General features: G+C 43.0%; 1 protein-coding gene across 1 annotated transcript; it reads left to right on the top strand.

Annotated features, from left to right (window-relative positions):
- The first annotated feature begins 1,832 nt into the window (after positions 1 to 1,832).
- On the top strand, positions 1,833 to 20,329 carry col1a1a (collagen, type I, alpha 1a). Its single transcript, XM_084926953.1, has 49 exons — positions 1,833 to 2,094; positions 3,923 to 4,114; positions 4,372 to 4,394; positions 4,493 to 4,528; positions 5,640 to 5,732; positions 7,327 to 7,395; positions 7,479 to 7,523; positions 7,825 to 7,878; positions 7,964 to 8,017; positions 8,232 to 8,285; positions 8,381 to 8,434; positions 8,544 to 8,597; positions 9,334 to 9,378; positions 9,483 to 9,536; positions 9,632 to 9,676; positions 9,788 to 9,841; positions 10,359 to 10,457; positions 10,647 to 10,691; positions 10,812 to 10,910; positions 11,140 to 11,193; positions 11,291 to 11,398; positions 12,134 to 12,187; positions 12,303 to 12,401; positions 12,496 to 12,549; positions 12,641 to 12,739; positions 12,833 to 12,886; positions 12,978 to 13,031; positions 13,195 to 13,302; positions 13,391 to 13,435; positions 14,078 to 14,176; positions 14,272 to 14,379; positions 14,692 to 14,853; positions 14,959 to 15,012; positions 15,117 to 15,224; positions 15,341 to 15,394; positions 15,672 to 15,725; positions 15,815 to 15,976; positions 16,142 to 16,249; positions 16,472 to 16,579; positions 16,898 to 16,951; positions 17,348 to 17,455; positions 17,579 to 17,632; positions 17,727 to 17,834; positions 17,942 to 17,995; positions 18,088 to 18,195; positions 18,355 to 18,634; positions 18,725 to 18,915; positions 19,208 to 19,450; positions 19,593 to 20,329. Exons 1-49 carry the CDS (start codon positions 2,013 to 2,015, stop codon positions 19,737 to 19,739), a joined length of 4,344 nt encoding a protein of 1,447 aa, XP_084783079.1. The 5' UTR covers positions 1,833 to 2,012; the 3' UTR covers positions 19,740 to 20,329.
- The last annotated feature ends 1,800 nt before the right edge of the window (positions 20,330 to 22,129 follow it).

Below are 22,129 nucleotides of genomic sequence, written 5' to 3'. Positions count from 1 at the left end.
TCATAGCTAGCAATTTATGATTTTGGCCACCCTTAAGCTCATCCACCTTTATTGTCCTTTTTACTATAATCGGGGTCGTAATTTACAAAACAAACATTTTGTTGTACTCAGCAATATTTAACAATCGCTATCAGAATTAAAAACTCCCGAGGAAACAGTTTACTAGGGTCTGAGCTTTTATATAGTCAAATTTCTGTTTTTAATCAGAGGAGTCACCCTCTGCTGGCTATTAGAAATAATGCATGTTTAGGACATTTCCACTGTTAATTCCCTTTACAAACCCAGAAGCTACCTCTCTCTTTTACATGTGTTCTGTGAATTTGATAAGGAAAAAGGCCCCCAAAAAAGTGTGAAATAAACAGGATGACATGTGAAGTGTTTGAAATTAACAATCTCTTTACTAAAGTTTCCTGGGCTTACTGACGTAAGCATGTATTCCAAAGTTAGGAGAAACCAAACATGCAAACCCCATATAGAACAGGTCTACCTACCCGAGTGTGAATCCAGGAGGCGACAGTTTTAACATATTAGCCACTATGCTCTGTAATGTTCTGAATGTATTTCCATCAGACCTGAATCAGGTGATCAAAAACAATGACACAGTTCTACAAATGCTAACTTTTCTTGTGTCACTTATAATCCTATAACAGAAAACAAATCCCTTCCGTCATCGACTTTCAGCAGATTCTTTTGGTTATTTATTGATTGTGATCCATGGACTGTCACAAGTGAGCTTTACTGGGACACTCCAGTCTTTTAGTTCTGCAGTATAGTTTGTGGACTTGTGAAAGGCAGATTTCTCCTTTTACACACATGCATACTGTATTAAAATAAGTCATTAGGTGGACTTTGTCAGTGTGATGATCTATGTTCCAGTGTAAATGTCTTCCTCCCCCTCACCCCAACTGGTCACAGCAGATGTCTGGCCCTCTCTGATTCTGCTGGAGGTTTCTTCCTGTAAAAAGAGCTTTTCTTTCCGCTGTCACCAAGTTCTTGCTCATAGGAGGTTGTCTGATTGTTGGCATTTTCTATGTTACTGTAGAGTATAAAGCATATTGAGGCCACTGCTGTTGTGATTTGGCACTGTATAAACTGAAATTGAATGAAATTAAATGGAATCTAATAGAATCAAACTGAACTGAATTGAAATAGTTCTAAACGTTGAGTTCTTTGAACAATTTTTCCAAACCTGACATGAAACCTGCACGCTGATCACAACGAAATTTAGAAACTAAAGCAGAAGATACACATACAGCCTGAGGCAAGTGTCTGTGAGGCTGGAGCCATGTTCAGGACATGTTAACACTCAAACAGATAAAACTATAAAAACACTCTGTTAAGCTAAAACAACTGGAACTACAAGATATAAAACTGGACTAAAACTGATAGATTCTGAGACATCAGATTGTGAAAAAACCCCAGAAAACTGAATCTAAACAGTCTTAGCTTTAACTCAAATCAAAGCGAATCAGGAAGTGGACCACAACCAGGAATAAATTCTGGATTAAACCCGTGCCTGTTGCAGGAGATCCTCCTCCAACCGTCCAGTGCTCTTATGGATCAGGTTTCCTCCTGCTCAGCCCCCCTCCCCTCCTGCTTCTTCCTCTTCTGATCCAAGCTATAACCCTTCTGGTGTGGAGGCATGGAAGGAGGGACCTTCTGTTTTTCCCTTCTTCTTTCTCGCTGTTTTTTTTTTTTTTTCCTTTGAAGGAGTCGTCCATTCTTGTCTTCCCTAAACGTGAGCAGAAGCAGCAACGGGGTAATGAGGGTGCGTCCCTACAGTCGGTCCAGTCTCCAGTACCTCCCAGTTCTTGAGGCTCCCATATAAAAACCCTTGTGGAAAGTCAGTGTAGGCAGTAGGGAGTTTTCTGCTGGGGTCAGGAGGATTGTGAACAGACGAGTGGATCCTGCCCCAAACACCCGTGTATGAGTGGAGTGTAGCAGAAAGAAACATCCCCAACTTTTTTTCCTCTCTTGCCTCAAAGAGTCTACATGTCTAGTGGCATCTAGACATGTTCAGCTTTGTGGATTTGCGGCTGGCGCTGCTGCTCAGCGCAGCAGTGCTTCTGGTCAGAGCGCAGGGCGAGGACGACCGTAAGTTTCATCACTGTTTACTGGAGCTTCTCAGACTTTTTTCCCTTTTATTTTATTGCATTTTTTTATTTACTGGGTTTGGAAAGTGGATTTTCTCTACGTGGCTGGACGGCTTCTGAGATCTTAGAGAAGAGGAGAAAGGAAAAGTTTTAAGTAGAATTAAGTTTGCTTTGTTATGCTCTATTGTCTCCAGACAGATAGACAGATAATGCAGGGTGTGTGTAATGCATTGGGCATCTCAAGAAGGCCCCTGTCTCTCCCTCTCCTTGTGTTTGTCTAAGTCTCTCCAACCCCCACCTCCCCATGCATGCAGAGCGAGTTGCTGCAAGTTTTCCATTCTCTCCTCCAGGCGAGGGTTATCCAGCTGCATAGGTTTGAACCTCCGTTTACCCCAAAATTGGAGCATTCAAATGCCTAACCCTAACCCTGTGGCATTTTATCAGTTTGACACGACTACCTGCGTCACCTGTACCCATTCAAAAAATGGTTTCCACGAGATATGAGCCAGAAGGCGAAGCCTCTCACAGGCCTGATTGATGTGACAGGGAATTTGCAGCCTGAGGCCAAGTGCTGAGTTGGACAGGTGACTGAGAGGGAGAGTAGGAAGAAAACAGGGAGCGGAGGAGGAGAGGAGCAGGCGTAGTCTTGTCTGCCGGAGTATTTGACCTCCACAGCCTGAGCCAGCTTTCAGCTTTAGAGCCCACAAAAGCTCATGTGGACTTTTGAAGAGATCATTTTGCACAGAAAGAGAGGTCAGAGGGAAGCGGATGCCTCTGCTGGTGCTTAGAACAACCAGTATTCTCCTCTGAGAAGACAAAGGAAAAGCAGTTCAGCTCTGGAAACAAGAGCCCAGGAGGCGAAACTCGGTTTTTCCAGATGTTCCTCTTCTTTTGGAAAGGACTCAGCTGTGCATAAAAAGCAGATGTTTTCTGGCCCTCTGAGCGATCTCACAACGCCACCCAGAGGCTGCTCTCAGCACTGCCAGACACATCTGGCCGCCACGTCCCCCCGTGCCATCCCCTCCCCCCCTCTTTTCTTTCCACTCTTTTTTTTTCTTCTCTAATTGCATCCACATGTGGAGTGTTTCCACCAGTCACTGCCAAGCCTACAGTCTGCAGCTCTCCAGCCGCTTCTGCTTTTCCCCTCTGAGCTCAGCACTTTGGTACGCTGGAAGATTTAAAAGCACTCTGAGCAGAGTCCCAGTTTGAGTTTTGCTGAGAATCAAATGCAGCCGCCACAGTGTCAGGGTGGAAAATATGACTTTGAGTTGATGTACAGGGAGATTAAATCCCATTTTACTGCGGGGTTGATCAGTGTCTGTGTGTGCAATGATGGCGTGACCTGCAGACAGACACGGCACACTGGTGCCCTCTCTGTCACCTCTGACCTGTTCCGGTCTGATTCCAAAGCCCCCCAGTTCCTGTCCACGTCTTTATCACCGCTAAGCTTTGTGTATTTATGTTGGTGCTGTCATTATTTCCTATGTTTCAGACGTAGATTTTACACCAGTTTAGCAATCTATCTTTTTCTAACATTTTTCTCCAAAAAAGTGTTTTATTGAAACTATTTTTTCACTGTAATTCAAAATTCTCATCTCAGTTAATCAGTCTGACTAAATTTGAGAACAAATCAAATTTTTTAATTTGAGAAAATGATCCACATATTCAGGGTTTTTTCACAATTTATTTTAGCTTCATAATTAAAGCACTTTAGTTTCCTGCCCTAGTTTTACCTGGACTCCCACCAGTGTAGATACTGAGTCTGCATTTGTGTTCAGGTAGCTCACCTGTGTCTTACCATCCCTCTCCCTCTGTGTCGCCCCCCTCAGGCACGGGCAAAAGCTGCACTCTGGACGGCCAGGTGTTTGCAGACCGGGATGTGTGGAAGCCGGAGCCATGTCAGATCTGTGTGTGCGACAGTGGCACGGTGATGTGCGATGAGGTCATCTGCGAGGATACAACGGACTGCCCCAACCCCATCATCCCCCACGACGAGTGCTGCCCCATCTGCCCCGATGACGGTATAATAACTGCATCTCTCTCTGGACAAAGCACAGATACACAAAACAGTTTTTGCACATCACATGTTCTCATTTAAACTGCCCCCATGACACGAATCCATCATCTGTCCTCAATGACATGCCAAGAGTTACTGGTGTGAGTGAGACACTGTCTTTGAAAAATTATTTTTTAGTTTCTGTTTGAACACTTAAAGCATTATTATGAGCTTTTCTGGGTGCTTTCATCTGTTAATGCCAAACCTGTTTGCTCTCTGCAGGCTTCCAGGAGCCTCAGACTGAGGTAAATATACATTTTCCACTGACACTTGTAAATAGTTTGTACAACTCCCATGAGATCAGATACACATTGGACACACTGTTTTCTTCTTTTCACCACAGGGAACCGTGGGAGCTCGTGGACCCAAGGGAGACAGGGTAGGTTCACACCCTCTTCTTTCCTTGTTTTACTTGTGGAGTAACTTTTGGTTGTGTGGTGAGCTCAAGATCTGTCACTCTAATTCCTGTGTTTTTGCTGGAGCTGATCAGTTACACTGATAGAATGTAGCTCCATGTGTTTTAAATCAGGCAGATGTGGAAACGTGACTCAGATGACTTTGAAATGCAGTGAAACTGCAAACTGCTTTTAGCTTTCATTACACATCATACTTAATCTAAAACCATTTACCCATCTTCATGCAGTGAGGTGGGAGAAAACAGAATCTTACATGTAAAGTTTCTGTAAACTGTAGTTTTTGATTTGTGTTTTTAAATGTCACCCTAGGGCACTGGTTGCCCTTTGTTACATCCAATTTTGATAGTTTAAGTCTGTTTTTTTTACCTCACACAAAACATGATGAGATCAGGTTAAATCCTGCAGAGCAGCATGACTTGGCTTACATTTCAAAATCAAACCAAATATTATCATGGATAAATATTATTACCTATATAAGGATTTGGTTTTTATCAATGAAAAAAACAACTTCTTTATCCATGATTTTCAACAGTGGAGCTACATTCATTTAAATTGGCGCAATCTTAGGAGGAAATTATGACTTCTGATTATTTATTTGGATTGGATTTGATTGAACCTTCATTGGTCACTTTACAAGTTGAATCTTAGACTGTAAAAGAGGCTCTGTGGATCAGCTGTGTTGTTTTTAAGAGTACATTTAATAGTGTGATAATAATGTATTTCGTGGTGCTATTTTGGCTACCGAGCATGATGGTGACAAACAGGTAGCTTTCTAAGTCAATGGCACTCTTACCTGTGTCCTGATATCAAATGACTAGACTGTTCCTGGTTAGTCTCATAGTCAGCCTCAAAGTAAACTGCACCTTTAATGATTTAAAAGCCTTTGAAGACACAAACATGGAATCAAATATTAACCAAACACATGTCTTCAATGATAAGGCCAGACCACAGAAAATACACGTGATTAATGGTTTAACAAATCAGTTTTCTGTCTTAGAGTATTGGACTGTGGACATCAGAACTTTTAATCCAAGCGACCTTCTTGAGTATGATCCTGATTTCCTCTATCTACAGGGTCCCGCTGGTCCCCCTGGTAGAGATGGTATGCCTGGCCAGCCTGGACTGCCTGGACCTCCTGGCCCACCTGGACCCCCTGGCCTTGGTGGAGTAAGTTGTTGAATTTTAGTTATTCTGTATTTCACTCATTAAAGGTCAATGGTGGCCGGTCAGTTAGTAACGTAACTATGTCGTTTAATGTATGCAAATGATTGACAGCATGTTAATCGTGCTGCAGCTAGAGCGGAAAAAGTCAACTGTCAAAGCTGAAGCCCAAATGTGATGTGATATTAGTGTGATGAGCTGTGTCTGGAGTTTGGCACAGTGTCTCTGATCAGAAGGTCAAGAAGTCATTACTAAGGATGGAACGACGCCTCATGTCCTTTTGAACGGAAAGCAGACAATATTCTGGAAGTGGACAAACTTTAGAAAGTTAGAGTTTGCTAAGCTACCATTTTTAATTTTAGAGGTTTATTTACATTCTAATATACCCACTGACTCCAGGTCTGATTTAGAAATCTGATCTGACATCTCCAAAGACTGAATTCTGCTACAGGATCATTGTTCCACATGCTAGGCTAGCACTGCATATCTTCATGCCTCTGTGCAGCCTGTTGTTGACATGACTGCTAATATACCAAAAATATTGATTGAAAATATTTTAAATAGTAACAAAATATAATTTATTATTTGCTAATTCATTTTACCATTTGCCTCTGTGCTAAAATGTTAAAAGAACACACTGTCACACGGTCATATTCTTTAATGAGATACTTAGTTAACATTCAAAAGCTAATTTGCATTTCTGTATCTTGCTTAAACATGAGTCCATACTTTTGTAGAATCAACTTCTAATTGAATATTCTATGTTTCAGTTTGCCAATAACTTCGACTACATATGTGTATGCTAAAGTAATAACTATAGCGTGGATAACATGTATAACTTTACCGAGGGTTAGCATGATGCTGTTTTAGATATGGCTAAATATCAACGTCAAATTTTCCATGATTCAGGACATTAACATCTATTAACATACTTCAGCATTTACTCCATGTAACCACAGTTCAGTAAACTCCTACAGTCTTCCCTGTGTATACATTATCAGTGACATACTTCTATGCCAATGGTCCACGTTAAGCTGGACAATTAGAGACTTGACAGTCACCGTTAACATGTGTTTGACTTCAGACAGAATGTTCCCTATCTACATTATACAGTATGTATCCTCCAGAGACACCTTTAAATACTACTGTTGAGGTCAAAGGTCAATGACTTGATACGCACTGCTCATTTTAGAACTGGATTGTTATGAGTGGCATTAGCATTGAGATTCCATATCATCAAATCTGCTGCTGCAGTTTTGTTATTGTGTTTGCTTTTATTTGGAAATATGAAAAAATTATGCAGTGGGGAAGTGCATGGTAAAAGAAACAACAGACAACTATACTTGATGGAACATGACACAACTATGCATGATTTAGATATTTAATTTGGACTATGGCTCAGATGATCCAGAATCAGTGATTCTATTCAACTGGAAAAAGTACATTTAGTGTTGAGATTTGAAATGCATTGCTTTACTCATAGCTAACATGTAGCCTATGTCATGTCACAACACAGATGGAATTTAATATTTTTTCATCATAAAAACAATTATTTTGGTATTTTTGTGAGATTAACATGTCTGTGTTTATTTTTTTCCAGAACTTCTCCCCTCAGATGTCCGGTGGCTACGATGACAAATCTCCTGCCATGCCTGTGCCTGGACCCATGGTAGGTTACATATGTATTTAAATACACTATATTCAAAATATTTCCATGCACAGCATCTGAGCTTTTCTCTGTTGGATTGATAGGGCCCAATGGGACCCCGTGGACCTCCTGGACCTCCTGGATCTAGCGTGAGTATATGATGGGGGTTTTTATGCTTAGGTTAAAAACTGAAACCTGGCATGCTAGCTGGCATGAATCCAGTCCTTCCTTTTTCTGCTGCAAATAACACAAAGACAGTGTTTCTTTCTGATTGATTACTATTAGGCAGTAGTATTGATATTGATTACTGTTAGGCTGCAAAAACATCTTTTATTTTCTTGAAATAAATTTTGAAAAATTAACAAACTGCTCCTTACAGTGTGTTGAAAAAGTGAGTAGCATCAACATATTTGGTGTAGTGATGGTGTTTCTGTTTGTTACCAACTATAGGGACCTCAGGGATTCACTGGCCCCCCTGGTGAGGCTGGAGAGCCTGGATCTCCTGTGAGTATTCAGACAGGGAAACAAATGCACGTTGCACTTTGCTGTGATGTTAACACTCTCACCTTATGTTTGATTTTCGCTTCAGGGTGCCATGGGTCCCCGTGGAGCTGCCGGCCCCCCTGGAAAGAACGGCGAGGATGTAAGTGCACTGGATTGATATCATATCAGTTCATCTACCTATATATATCATATATATATATATATATATATGATATATATACATATACATATATATATGTATATGTATATGTATGTATATATGATATATATACATATACATATATATAAGTTTAGACTGAGGAATGTCTTGAGCCATCATTTCATCCCCATCTCCCCAACTCTCTTTCTCTCAGGGTGAGTCTGGCAAACCAGGTCGCCCCGGTGAGCGTGGACCTTCTGGCCCTCAGGTAAGTTGTTGATTCTTACCACCGATATGTAAAACAAAAACAGAGCTGAGATAATAACTTTTGTCACCTCCTTGTTTTTTTGTTTTTTTTCCCAGGGAGCTCGTGGTTTCCCAGGAACCCCAGGTCTGCCTGGCATCAAGGGACATAGAGTGAGTCAGAACTTGTGCCACCCCATTCAACTCATATTCAACTCAAAATAAAAAATGTTGAAAGTCATGGCTGGAAACTTCATCTTTGCATGTCTCTTATTCTGTGTAGGGATTCAGTGGCCTGGATGGTGCCAAGGGAGACAGTGGCCCCGCTGGACCCAAGGTGACTGCCCCCCCCGCTTGTTATAACACTTGTTCTCACCACATAAGTTGTAGAAAAAAGTCACCCACAGGTGGGCTACTTCACTTATAGTGCAGTGGTGAGTAGCTGTAATCGTAGCAGTGCTATAAATGACAGTAGTAATTGAAAAAGTAGTTGTAATATTGGCACTGATATCTAACTCATAGTGGTCCTGGTGGTAGGAGCACTAGTGCCAGAATTTGAAGTACAATAAAATTAATCGCATTTAATTGTAATTATAGACAGCACCATATCACAACTCCCTTTTAACAGGAAGACATCTCTGGCAGAACTATCAATATGGTTCTCAAATGAGTACCGTTTAGTGTTTAAAGACACACTGAAAAAATTAACCTATAGATGCAGAAAAATCATTAAAAATGTCTAAAACAGTTTCAGCATTTCCTCCATTATAACCAGTGTATTTTCTTCACCTACCACTCCACCGACAAGTTGGTCATATACAACATATTTTAACCTAAAGCGAAATACTACTAGTATTAACAGCTAACAGTTTGAGTATCAATGTGGACAGTAAAAGCTGTGGCTACAATAATGCTCCAAAAAGCAGTAGTATCAACCATTTAAACACTAGCAAGTTACATTAGCAGTCACTGGCTACTTTTTAGTTATAGCAGCTTGATTGGCTAAATGTTTAATTAGAGTTTAATTAATTATTCTAATCTTCTCGCCGGCCTGTGTGTTTCTGTCCATTTAGGGAGAGGCCGGCACCCCTGGTGAGAATGGAACCCCTGGTGCTATGGTGAGTAAAACAAGCACCCCGTGTCTGCTACATAATTATAGTAGTATAGTTTCTTCTCTCCACAACTGATTTTGGCTAACTGACGCTGTCTTTGTCTATCTCAGGGACCTCGTGGTCTGCCTGGTGAGAGAGGCCGTGCTGGTGCTACTGGAGCTGCTGTGAGTCCATACATTACATAGTTGCAACTAGTGAAATCAATTAATTAGTGAATTGAGAAATCAATCAAACACTCACGTTTGTCTTTGACCTGCAGGGAGCTCGTGGTAACGATGGCGCTGCTGGTGCTGCTGGACCTCCTGTAAGTCTTTCATTGTCCAAAGCTTCAGTTCTTAAAATCTCAGCTTTGTTAGCACTGACCCAAAAAGATGCACTATGTATATCTGAGTATCTGTGTTTTTGTTCTTCTCAGGGTCCCACTGGCCCCGCTGGACCCCCTGGATTCCCCGGTGGCCCTGGAGCCAAGGTATAAACTGCTCCTGACCCGCTCCAGTAATCTTCAGTGCTATCCATTTTTCTTCTGAAAAGCAGTATAATCTATTTCTTCTCCTCTCTTGGTTGTGTTTTTACTGTGCCGACTTTGAAGAATTTATTTTCTGAAGCATGTAGGTAGCCAACACGTACACCTGACATGTAGAATGCAGGTCATAAAAAAACATCTGAGCTCCCACTACTGTTTGAGTATGAACAGTAACTATTAAGAAATTAGATGGATGGGTGCTATTTTTATTTTTATTTTTATGTTTTGCAAAGTTCTCAGTATATTTTAAAGCTTATGATAGAAATTCACAGTAATTGTCTGTGCATGTGGAACTGGGTCATAGCTGAAGCTGTAGGGTTCTTTTTGGCTGAGGTTAGATGTTGAGTGTTTTCTCTAAAACAAATCTTCTGTTTATGCCGACAATTTTATCTTTTTTTTTTTTTTGCCTTCCACCACCAAGCTGTTTCCACCACCAAGAAAATAATCTTTTCTTTCTCCCCAGGGTGATGCTGGAGCTCAGGGTGGTCGTGGACCCGAGGGCCCTGGTGGAGCTCGTGGTGAGGCCGGAAACCCCGGACCTGCTGGCCCAGCTGGACCTGCCGTAAGTATGAGTGACTGTAATAAAGATCCTTGATGAAAACAACAACAAATGGGCCACAAAAAATAGGCCACTAGAATCTGATTCATGGCAAAATAAAACAATTTACATTATCATTTAAATTGTTAAAAGAAATTAAAAAAAATTCTGCCTTCTGGGACAATAAATAAACTTCCTTCCTTCTCTTCTCAGGGAAACCCTGGAGCTGATGGAGCCGCTGGAGCTAAGGGAGCACCTGTGAGTATCTTTTTACTCTATTTTTAATACTTTCTTATTTTTACTAAAGCTACAGATAGTCATCACTTTTTTTACAGCATGACATTAAATGACTATATTGTTGTGTGCTGCCCCCTACAGGGTGCTGCAGGAGTTGCTGGAGCTCCTGGTTTCCCCGGACCCCGTGGACCCCCAGGACCTCAGGGTGCTGCTGGTGCCCCCGGACCCAAGGGTAACACTGTAAGTAAAGATCTCTTAGATCAAAAAAAAAAAAGCAAAATCACCCAAAATTTAAACTTGTATGTTTTGTGTGAATACTTTGACAGTTACAACCAAGTTAGAGATTTGTTTTGGGCATTTGTTGTTTGCTGAAATTATTTTTCTTTTAGATTTATCCAAATAATAGTAATTTCTCCCTAGTTTGTAGTTTGTCTAATTTTATGTTTTCTTGTTTGTTTGTGTCCCATAGGGTGAGGCTGGTGCCCCAGGATCCAAGGGAGAGTCTGGTGCCAAGGGAGAGGCTGTGAGTTCACCATAGATCATGACAGAGCACACTGCACTAAAATTATGTGTGTATCAGCCTCTTATGCCACATTACATGTTACATTGCTCTTCTACAGGGTGCTTCAGGAGTTCAGGGACCCCCTGGACCTCCCGGTGAGGAGGGCAAGAGAGGAGCCAGAGGAGAGCCTGGTGCTGCAGGAGCCCGTGGCGGCCCTGGAGAGAGAGTATGCATCTCACTGGATTTCCACTTTATGCGTACCCTAGTCTGTAAAATGATGGCAGAGGGACCTCTAGTGGTGTTTCAACACAAAGGACAAAAGACTGAAATCTTTATACTGATGGTCAAATCTAAATGATTGAGATTACTTGTGTGCAGCTGTAAACATTACAAAGGTTAGTTTGACTGAAAAAGCAGATTAATCTCTGCTTGGAATGAAAACATAATAAACACCATTGGGCTCTTAATCATGATGTAAACAAACACTCTAATGAGTGAGGTTCAAAATGTTCCCAAAACATTTGACCAAGAGTATTACAGATATGGACATACTGAGTGGTGCTAGTACTAAGATAGAAACATTCATTTCTGTTCCTAGAGACAAGGTTAATACAAGCAATTTGTCAATGGCTGGCAGATCCAGTCCACAGATTCTATCTGCCATCACTTTCTTCTCATTGAGTTCTCTCAGCGCTCTAAAACATGATTAAACCTATAATTATGTTCATAAGGCACTGAAGCAGAAGAAAGCACAAGCACTTGGTTAAAAGCATTAAGTCTTTTGGATGTTAATTTAAGTGAAAAATGATGCCACAGACCTGAGGCCCAGATCTCTCTGATGGAATTCGATTGTATGCATGATACAGGGTGTTCAATTTTAAACCTACAGTTTGGACACATTTCTGTTTAAACACTTTTTACTGTTCAGAGCTAAGCAGGACATGTTTGATTGTCTTTACAGGGTGCCCCTGGTGGTCGTGGTTTCCCTGGTTCTGATGGCCCTGCTGGACCCAAAGTAAGGAAAATGCACACATACATACAACAGATATAAACCTTAATTTCACCCGCATGCTTCCACAATTTTGGTTTAACTAATTTTTAAATCTCCACCATTCTTATTTTCTTCTTAGGGTGCCCCTGGTGAGCGTGGTGCCCCCGGTCTTGTTGGAGCTAAAGGTGCCACTGGTGAGTCTGGCCGCACTGGTGAGCCTGGTCTGCCCGGAGCTAAGGTGGGATAGCATACTGTCTGTCAAATAATTCTCTGCAGCATCATTTATTCATTATACCCAGTCCCTCCTCTGACCTCTGACCTCTGCTTTGTAGGGAATGACTGGCAGCCCCGGCAACCCTGGACCTGATGGCAAGATGGGACCTTCTGTAAGTTTGTATGCAGTACAGTTAACCCTAGTTCTTATAATTTATGTCAAGAAATAGTATAACCCTTAACATGCTTAATCTTCCTTAATAGGGAGCCCCCGGACAAGATGGCCGCCCTGGGCCTCCTGGCCCTGGTGGAAATAGAGGCCAGCCTGGAGTCATGGGATTCCCCGGACCCAAGGGTGCTGCTGTGAGTAGCGTTACAACATCTATATATTATATTTAATCATGCTTAGTAATAGTGGGCATCTAAAATATGGTCTCCGTGTTTTTTTGTCTATAGGGTGAGGCTGGAAAGCCCGGTGAGAGAGGAACCATGGGACCTACTGGACCTGTTGTGAGTGCTCAATATTCTGCTGTTTTCTTTCTTGTTATCTATCATCAAGGGTAGGATTGTGTGTGTGAAAGCCTTCTATCTCTCTACCCAGGGTGCACCTGGAAAGGATGGTGATGTTGGCGCACAGGGCCCTTCTGGACCTGCTGTAAGTAAACAACACTAACTGGCCACATTTTGATATTAACACCCAAGTTTGTGTTGATGTCTCTCTACAAAGTACTGAAAGCTACATAGCTGCAAGAATAAGTCACATCTACTCAATGCATTACTGCCACCATTGCTGACTCTCCCTCTCTGCTCATCTTAAGGGTCCTGCTGGTGAGAGAGGAGAGCAGGGACCTGCTGGATCTCCTGGATTCCAGGGTCTCCCAGGACCCCAGGGAGCCATTGGTGAGACTGGCAAGCCCGGAGAGCAGGTACTGATTGAAGCGGAACTATGACTGGAACAGCATCATTTCCAGTGAATAAAAGTGCTTATTCCTGTATTTCTGTTTTTCCTTTTAGGGTGTACCTGGCGAAGCTGGAGCCCCAGGACCTGCTGGAGCTAGAGTAAGTCACATATCCTCGTAATTTTCACAGTTAGATAAGACTCTAATTGTGGTTTAAATATAATTAAATATATTCATTAGTTCTTTGTCCAAAATCCTACGTGGTGTAGAAAACAACTTCCTAAGTTGCTAACTAGCTCGTTCAAACACATTAAAGTTATTACTAGCAGGCTATTGTAAGCTTATAACTGCTTTTTTATTCTTTAAAGTGGATTCTTGTCCAAAACGCTCAATGTTAGACCCGGAAAACAACTTTTAGCCTGCTAACTAGCTAGCTACTTTCAATATTAGGATTGCTAACAAGCTACTGTATCATTAATAGTGATAGCAACTATGCAGATGCTATCACTAGCTTCAACTCACATTACCTGTAAACAAAACAAAGGTACCATAACAGTGTCGATATGGTCACAGGAGGAAAACCCTTGCACTGCCATTTACAAAGTAGCTCTTCGTGTTGATCAGAAATTCTGTTTTACACTGTCATTCATAAATGAACAGATAAATTAGGATGAAAGCTTCACCTCACATATGAACCTCCCTTTGGGGAATATCATCCAACTAGAACTGATCTAGCAGATCTAGTTCTCATGGTTTCAACAACCCATCCAATAACCTCATTTCAACCTACTCTTCTCCTCAGGGCGATAGAGGATTCCCTGGTGAACGTGGTGCATCTGGGCCAGTTGGACCTGCTGGTGCTCGTGGATCCCCCGGAGCCTCTGGAAATGATGGTGCTAAGGTGAACACATCTTATATAAAAACTAAGAAGTTCTCAGTTGTGAGCAGATTGACTAAATTGCACATATTACACTATTCTGAACATCTCTTCCTCAGGGAGATGCTGGAGCCCCTGGTACTCCTGGTGCTCAGGGTCCTCCTGGACTGCAGGGAATGCCTGGTGAGCGCGGTGCCGCTGGTCTTCCAGGACTGAGAGGAAACAGAGTGAGTCGCCTTCTGTAGTCCTATTACTCTTAGTATTCGGAGAAGCCAGGATAGTACATTGGCGGTCACTGCCATTGTAGACTGCTATCCTAGGTGAGATTTACTTTAGCAATCCAACAAACACTGATCAGTGTTTCTACTATATGTCCATCCATTTTATTGTCATTACAACACAATTGGGATGCAAATGCCCAGTGTAATCACTGATGGGCTTTACAGTGACTTAGCAAATGACCCCAGCATTGTAAGACCTGATATACTATGTGAATGTTCGTCTTATTACCAACATCTTTTTTCCTTTCAAACACACAGGGTGACCAAGGACCTAAGGGTGCTGATGGAACTCCTGGTAAGGATGGTCCTCGTGGTTTGACTGGACCAATTGGACTTCCTGGACCTGCTGGCTCCCCAGGAGACAAGGGAGAGTCTGGTGCCCAAGGACCTGTTGGACCTTCTGGAGCCCGTGGACCCCCTGTAAGCACTGCTATGTCTGCAACAGATAATGTTTAATTCAAAGTTCTCAAGTGTGTTAATCTTTGAATGTTTGAATTCATTCTGATTCGTCTACCTCCATCTTAGGGCGAGCGTGGTGAGGCCGGACCACCTGGACCTGCTGGATTCGCTGGACCTCCTGTAAGTAAATTCTACAATAGTGTCCACGCTATTTTTCTTACTCTAACACAGAAGTTACTAAAAAACTATTTGGCTTTTTCTTCACAACCACCAATCCACTCTAGGGTGCTGATGGACAGGCTGGTGCTAAGGGAGAGCCTGGAGATAATGGTGCTAAGGGAGATTCTGGTCCTCCCGGACCTGCTGGACCCACTGGTGCTGCAGGACCTCAGGTTTACACAATAACATACTCCCAGCATATCCCAGTTCACGAATTACAGCTATTTAGACATATATGTGACCATATTGTGTGCTGCTGTTTCTTTGACACTATGCTGTTGCCTTTCAGGGTCCCGTTGGAAACACTGGCCCTAAGGGAGCCCGTGGACCTGCTGGACCTCCTGTAAGTCACTCTTCCTACTTTCCCAAGCAACTTACATTTCTGACATTAGCTTAGAGGTGACAGTACCTCTAGCCAAACTGGCAATACTTCATAAAACTGGGCAAAGAAAATTTAAAAAAAGGAAAGAAAGTAGTGAAACATTTTATTTATTTTCCAAACACGTACCACCATCAAATCCATTGTTTGATACATGTCTGTTTTTTGTTTGTTTGTTTTTTACTGACTTGATGCAGTATTTTTGCAGCCTGAGTTAGCTAATTGGCCTCTATCTCCCTAGGGTGCTACTGGCTTCCCTGGTGCTGCTGGCAGAGTTGGACCTCCCGGCCCCGCTGTAAGTTTTTCTTAGGTGTTTCTGACACAGTGCCCAAAATCTATGTGTTTTCCTGGAATTATTTTCAATTCTCCCTGTCCTCCCCACAGGGTAACGCTGGACCTCCCGGAGCTCCTGGACCAGCTGGCAAGGAGGGACCCAAAGGAAACCGTGGTGAGACTGGACCTGCTGGTCGCCCTGGTGAGTTGGGTGCTGCTGGACCCCCAGGACCTGCTGGAGAGAAGGGTAGCCCTGGTGCTGATGGTGCTACCGTAAGTTATATCAACTTTCAGTACATTCTAAAATGCTGTGACACAATTTATAATAAACCATAGCCTTCAATAATCTTCTTTTCTTAATTTCCATCCTTTCACTGACTGCACAGTTTCTGCTACCTGTGTCTCAGTGTCTAACTACTTTCTGTCTGTCTTTCACAGGGTAGTGCTGGTATTCCTGGACCTCAGGGTATTGCTGGACAGCGTGGTATTGTTGGTCTGCCTGGACAGCGAGGCGAGAGAGGTTTCCCTGGACTTCCCGGAGCTCTTGTAAGTTCCCATTGGTATTCTAAAACCCAGAATTTCAAAAATTTCAAAATGTTCAGTGGATCTGATAAATCCAGAACATCAAGTTACATGATTCTAAATCAAGAGAAAAGTCTATCTACTTCTAAAAGACACAAAACAATAGCATTTAATTCTCATTTAGCTAAGCAAAAAATAAGAATGAGGTTAATATAACTGGACTGACTGCAACTGTTGCACTAATAGGGAGAGCCTGGAAAGCAAGGCCCTGGTGGTCCAAACGGTGAGCGTGGACCTCCCGGACCCATGGGACCCCCTGGCCTGGCCGGAGCCCCTGGAGAGTCTGGACGTGAGGTATAAAGTCCCACCAGAGCAAGTGGAGAGCCAAGGGGTGGCTCTCCCTTTGGTTACCCTACCCAACCAACTGTGAAGCCCATTAAACTGCCAATTATATGCTCATGTAAATGTAGTTGCATCTAGTGACTGCTATATTCCTAATAGAACTTTTTGTGTGACAGTATTTTGCTATAAACACTATTTCTGACACATCTCGTTATGCATTCAGCCATATAAATTGTAATGACTTTAAAATTGACCATTTCAGCAAACTTTCAGTGAAGTCAGTTCTGAAGGTTTTTGTTAAGCTTAACTTGCTCTGTGCCTGTGTTTAAGGGAACCCCTGGTAACGAGGGCGCAGCTGGTCGTGATGGAGCCCCTGGACCCAAGGTAAGATAAGCTGACCTCACCAACAGCACACAGCTATCTTATTTTTTGTTCCATAGCGCCAAGTATGTTGGCAGCCTACAAGTTAGCATGCTAACATGTTAACATGCAACTAAATAATTTGTGTAGCATCACAAGTTATCTAGCCTAAAGCTTACCTATTAGCCATCATCCACAACTTCTAAAATGGCAACCAGAGGAAGAAGTCACACTTTCTGTGAGTACTGCCATGATTTGTGAATCCCACCCTGGAGGATATATATGTGTGTTCAGCATGTTCATACATATTCATACACTACTAGAATTTTTAACATAAAGCTTAACGGGCAAATGGAGTCAGATACACTGTTTGAAGCTAGTGATAATGATGATATAGCTAGTTTTTAATTTGTCCTTTAGGGAGACCGTGGAGAGAGTGGCCCTGCTGGAGCCTCTGGTGCCCCTGGACCCCCTGGCGCCCCCGGACCTGTCGGCCCTGCTGGAAAGACTGGTGACCGTGGAGAGACTGTGAGTGACAAATCTGCTTCATTAATGTTTCAGCTTGGTATGTCATGCCAGTCAAAGACAAAGGCTGTAAGTTACTGCAACCCTGTCTCCACGTAAAACTTTTTTTTTTTTTCAATTTTCCAGGGACCTGCTGGCCCTGCCGGCGCTGCTGGCCCTGCTGGACCTCGTGGCCCTGCTGTAAGTAACAATATTGGTTGCAAAACTACACTGGATGGAAGAGCATGCAAGGAAGGTTAAACCAAATGATGTCTGTCATTTTTCCTTATGACAGGGGGCTACAGGACTTCGTGGTGACAAGGGAGAGGCAGGAGAGGCTGGAGAGAGAGGCATGAAGGGACACAGAGGATTCACTGGCATGCAGGGACCTCCCGGACCTGCTGTATGATAGTTTATGCTTGAGTCTGCATATACTACAGTCAAAGAAAGTAATGCCATACACCAGCAAACTTAGTTTTAAACTGATTGTCTTCTTTTGTGCACCCATAGGGACCTTCTGGAGAGTCTGGACCCGCTGGTGCTGCTGGACCCGCTGGACCTAGAGTAAGTTAACTTAGTCTGGAGCAGTTGTGTAGTTTCAGCTTTACCTAGTTTATTTTCAGATACTGACATTTGAAATTTCCTGGTATTTGTAGGGTCCTTCAGGAGCTGCTGGTGCTGCTGGTAAGGATGGTATGAGCGGTCTGCCTGGACCCACTGGACCTCCTGGACCTCGTGGACGTTCTGGAGAGATGGGACCTGCTGTAAGTCTAACAAGCTAACCTTCTTTCAGCTGTTTACTTAAGTTGTGTCAAGTTGTACCTTTAAACCTAGGGTTTTTGAGGGTTATATTTTGATAAAAGCAGCACATTACTAATGAACTAAGCAACCCACACTTTTTCTTTACCCTTCTCCTTCTGCAGGGTCCTCCTGGACCTCCTGGACCTCCTGGAGCACCTGGTGCCCCTGGTGGTGGATTTGACCTTGGCTTCATGGTCCAGCCTCAGGAGAAGGCCCCTGATCCCTTCCGCATGTACCGTGCTGATGATGCTAACGTTCTCCGTGACCGTGATCTGGAGGTTGATAGCACCCTGAAGAGCCTGAGCCAGCAGATTGAGCAGATCCGCAGCCCTGACGGAACCCGCAAGAACCCAGCAAGAACCTGCAGGGACCTCAAGATGTGCCATCCTGACTGGAAGAGCGGTGAGCAGTTCAATACAGTGACAGGAGAGCTAGTCCAAGGGCAGTCAGATGTAGGCCTAGCGGAGTTTTGAAGTTGTTTGTGTTTTGCAGGTGAGTACTGGATTGACCCTGATCAGGGCTGCACTCAGGACGCCATCAAGGTCTACTGCAACATGGAGACCGGCGAGACCTGCGTATCCCCAACTCAGCGTGAGGTTGCCAAGAAGAACTGGTACATGAGCAAGAACATCAAGGAGAAGAAGCACGTCTGGTTCGGAGAGGCTATGAATGAAGGCTTCCAGGTAAGCGTCCTAATTTATAGAACCTACCTGTTCTCTCTTCTTCTATTCTTCTTTATAGTTTCTTCTTCTGTCTCTTTCCATATTTCTCTTATCTGCAGTTCCATTGTGATTTTCTGCAGCTTGAGTTCATTTCTCTTACCCACTTTCCTAAATGTCTGCTTAGGTTCCTCTTCTACTCCTCTCTACCCGTCTCCACTTCTTCCCACTTTGTCTTTACCCAGTCTTTTTCAACACCATCACACCTTTGCCCATCACAGTCAGTAATCTATCCCCTATTCTCTGTCTTGTGCAGTTCGAGTATGGCAGCGAGGGCTCTCTGCCAGAGGATGTCAACATCCAGATGACCTTCCTGCGTCTCATGTCCACTGAGGCATCCCAGAACATTACCTACCACTGCAAGAACAGCGTCGCCTACATGGATGCCGCCGCTGGCAACCTCAAGAAGGCCCTCCTCCTCCAGGGCTCCAACGAGATTGAGATCAGAGCCGAGGGCAACAGCCGCTTCACCTACAGTGTCCTCGAGGATGGATGCACGGTGAGGAAACCTTTTACATTAAACTCAATATGTTAATTATTCAAAGTTAACAGAGATTGAGAAGGGTTAGAGGCTAGAGGTTCTAATCAGCACTGTTATGAATATGAACCCTAATTCTGATTTTCGTTGTCTCTCCTTCCAGTCACACACCGGTACATGGGGCAAGACAGTCATTGACTACAAGACATCGAAAACATCTCGCCTGCCCATCATTGACATCGCTCCTATGGACGTTGGTGCTCCAGACCAAGAGTTTGGCTTTGAAGTTGGACCTGTCTGTTTCTTGTAAAAAGAGAAATCTGGACTTGAAATTGTTGTTGTGTGCGTGTGTGTGTTTAATTTTTTTCTAGCAGTCATCTCTCTCTAAAGCAAAAGCAAAAAAAATGCCCCCAACAAATCATTCTCCCGATGCCATTTTTCTGAAAAATCTGACCCTTCATTCTTGATTCTACAAGTTTCCATTTGGCCGTTGCTCCGATGGTCCGCTTTGCCTAAAACCTGCACTTCGACGAGAACAAGATGGCGGTGGTGTAGAGGCATCTGCATCGTCGCATTTGGGACCACTACTTTTTTTTTGTTTCTGACTTTTTTTTGTTTGTTTTTGCCATCACCAACACCAAGGATCCTGTAGAGAAGACATTTTGTTTCACTGGCAACAAGAAAATAATATATGCCTCTGTAAAGTGTAAAAGAAAATTGACTTCCCCTCATCATGCGGCCAAACCCGGCCTCTCTGGAGTTTACAGAAACAGACACAGGTGACTTTTGTATTTTTATACACCTCTGCGGTGAGAGGAATGAAAGGACAGTCCCAACAGACAGAACCCAATTGCTTTGTACCACGTTTCAGGTGTTGATGAATAAACGGTGAAACTGACAGCCATGTTTGTCTCTGTTGTTCTGCCCTTCCCCTTTTTCCACCTGCCCCTAGACAACGCCTCCTCAAGAGTTGTCCCTTCCTCACCTGCTGATGTTGTAGCTGTTGTGATTTGTTTGTTGTTGTGGTCTCTTTCATGTTTATTCCTCTCTATGTCTCCCTTTTTTTCCTAAAGAAAAGCCACATTAAAACCACCAGCAGAGAAACATGGGTTTAAACCTCTTTTTTTAAGGAAAAAAAACACAAAAAAATCCTTATGCCTACCTCAGAAGTGAAAGGAATTCCAGCTCTAAAAAAAGGGCCCAGTGTTTTTTAAGTGAAGCCTGCAGTAGAGTTGTGGTGGTCAGTGGGGGTAGTTGAGGTTTGCAGACACTTTAACAGAAGCAGAGAGGGCAAAAGCCTAAAGGTGCTATTCTTTCTTTCTCAGAGGTCTGCTGGCTGCTCAGTATGACTATACTGTTGTGTAGTAGTGTAGCTACGGTCACTCTGGCATGGCAGGGTCCTCCTCATGGTGCTAAAATAAAACCACAGTTTTTTTTTCTTGATGTCCAGAATGAGACAGACTTCTTCTATTTCCAGCTTTGGTAATGTTGGCAACCAGCGTAACACCTCTTTAAGCCTCTTTTTTTATGTTTTGAACTTCCCCCTTCACTTTTAACTGTCATCCAGATTCTAGTCCACCAACTATCTGTTGTGGTCTGTTTCTTGTTTTTCTTTTCTTGAAGTTTCTCAACAACAACAAAATTCGAGCTGTGATAAAATGCGCAGAAAGAGAACCATCAGTGAGAGTTTGTGAGAGAAGGCAGACAGACACACCCATGGGGGAAAACACCACAAGGATCTGTACCTATTTTGTATATGTATAATAAATTGAGATGTTTTTAATTATTTTGAATGCTGAAATAAAGCATGTTAAGTGGTCGAACAATGAATCCTGCCTAATTGCCTGACTGACCCCCTGCACTTCTCCCCCCCTCCAAAAAAAAGAAGAGACTTGAAGTAAAGCACCTTTTGCCTTTTTTACAACTTGTACAGTAACAGAAAGAGACAAGATTAAAGAAACATGACAGAAAGATTTCTGCCTCTTGTTTAATATTTTGCTAATATATTCCTCTGTAGACGAAAGATGTTAGCAGATTTTGAAACATTTTTGAAGGTAGCACCTTGACTTGTGTCTCTTGATCATGTAAGCCTTTGCTTCTCTTTGCAGTTTTGAGTGCTGCCACGTAAAATAAGCAGGTGAATAACGCGGCTTCTAATTGTGAAACCTGTCCAACTTACTGGGGGTCAGAAAAAATGAGGAGAGCAGCCTACCTTTCAGTCAGATTCCACATTGTGACTTCTTCCATGCCATTAAATCCATATAGAAAAATGCACATCCATAATCCGCCAAGAAAGTGTCAGCCTGATAGTCCATTTAAGAGTAATTCTGTCCATCTTGACAAGTCCCTACAACAATCTTTTACCCCACTGTTTCCACAGCTGGTCAGCCCGTCTGCTCAACTCAGACTGCAGAACTGAGGGGCTTGTTGGTGCTGGGGGGAACCAGCTCTGCTCTCAGACTGTTGGCATCAACTTGGCTTCACAAAGACACCGATTGTCCACCTTGAGGGAGCCAGGGAAGAGAGGGTAGGTTTGCACTCCCAGCGGGAATCTGGATTATTTCCGCAAGAATTTAGGCCTTTATTTGAGGCCTGGGCAGAGGAATGTTAACCTCTCCGGTTTCGGACAACAGAGGAGGTTCTGTTTGCAGAGAGGAAGCTTCTCTTCGGGCTTGTGTGACTTTATAAAAAGGGTAAACA

The sequence above is a fragment of the Perissodus microlepis genome, chromosome 4, assembly GCF_051167445.1.
Source record: "Perissodus microlepis isolate ML-2025 ecotype Zambia chromosome 4, ASM5116744v1, whole genome shotgun sequence".
Classification (NCBI taxonomy): Eukaryota; Metazoa; Chordata; class Actinopteri; order Cichliformes; family Cichlidae; genus Perissodus; species Perissodus microlepis.
Note: the sequence above shows the minus strand (reverse complement) of the source record. Positions and strands in the feature narration are given on the sequence as shown.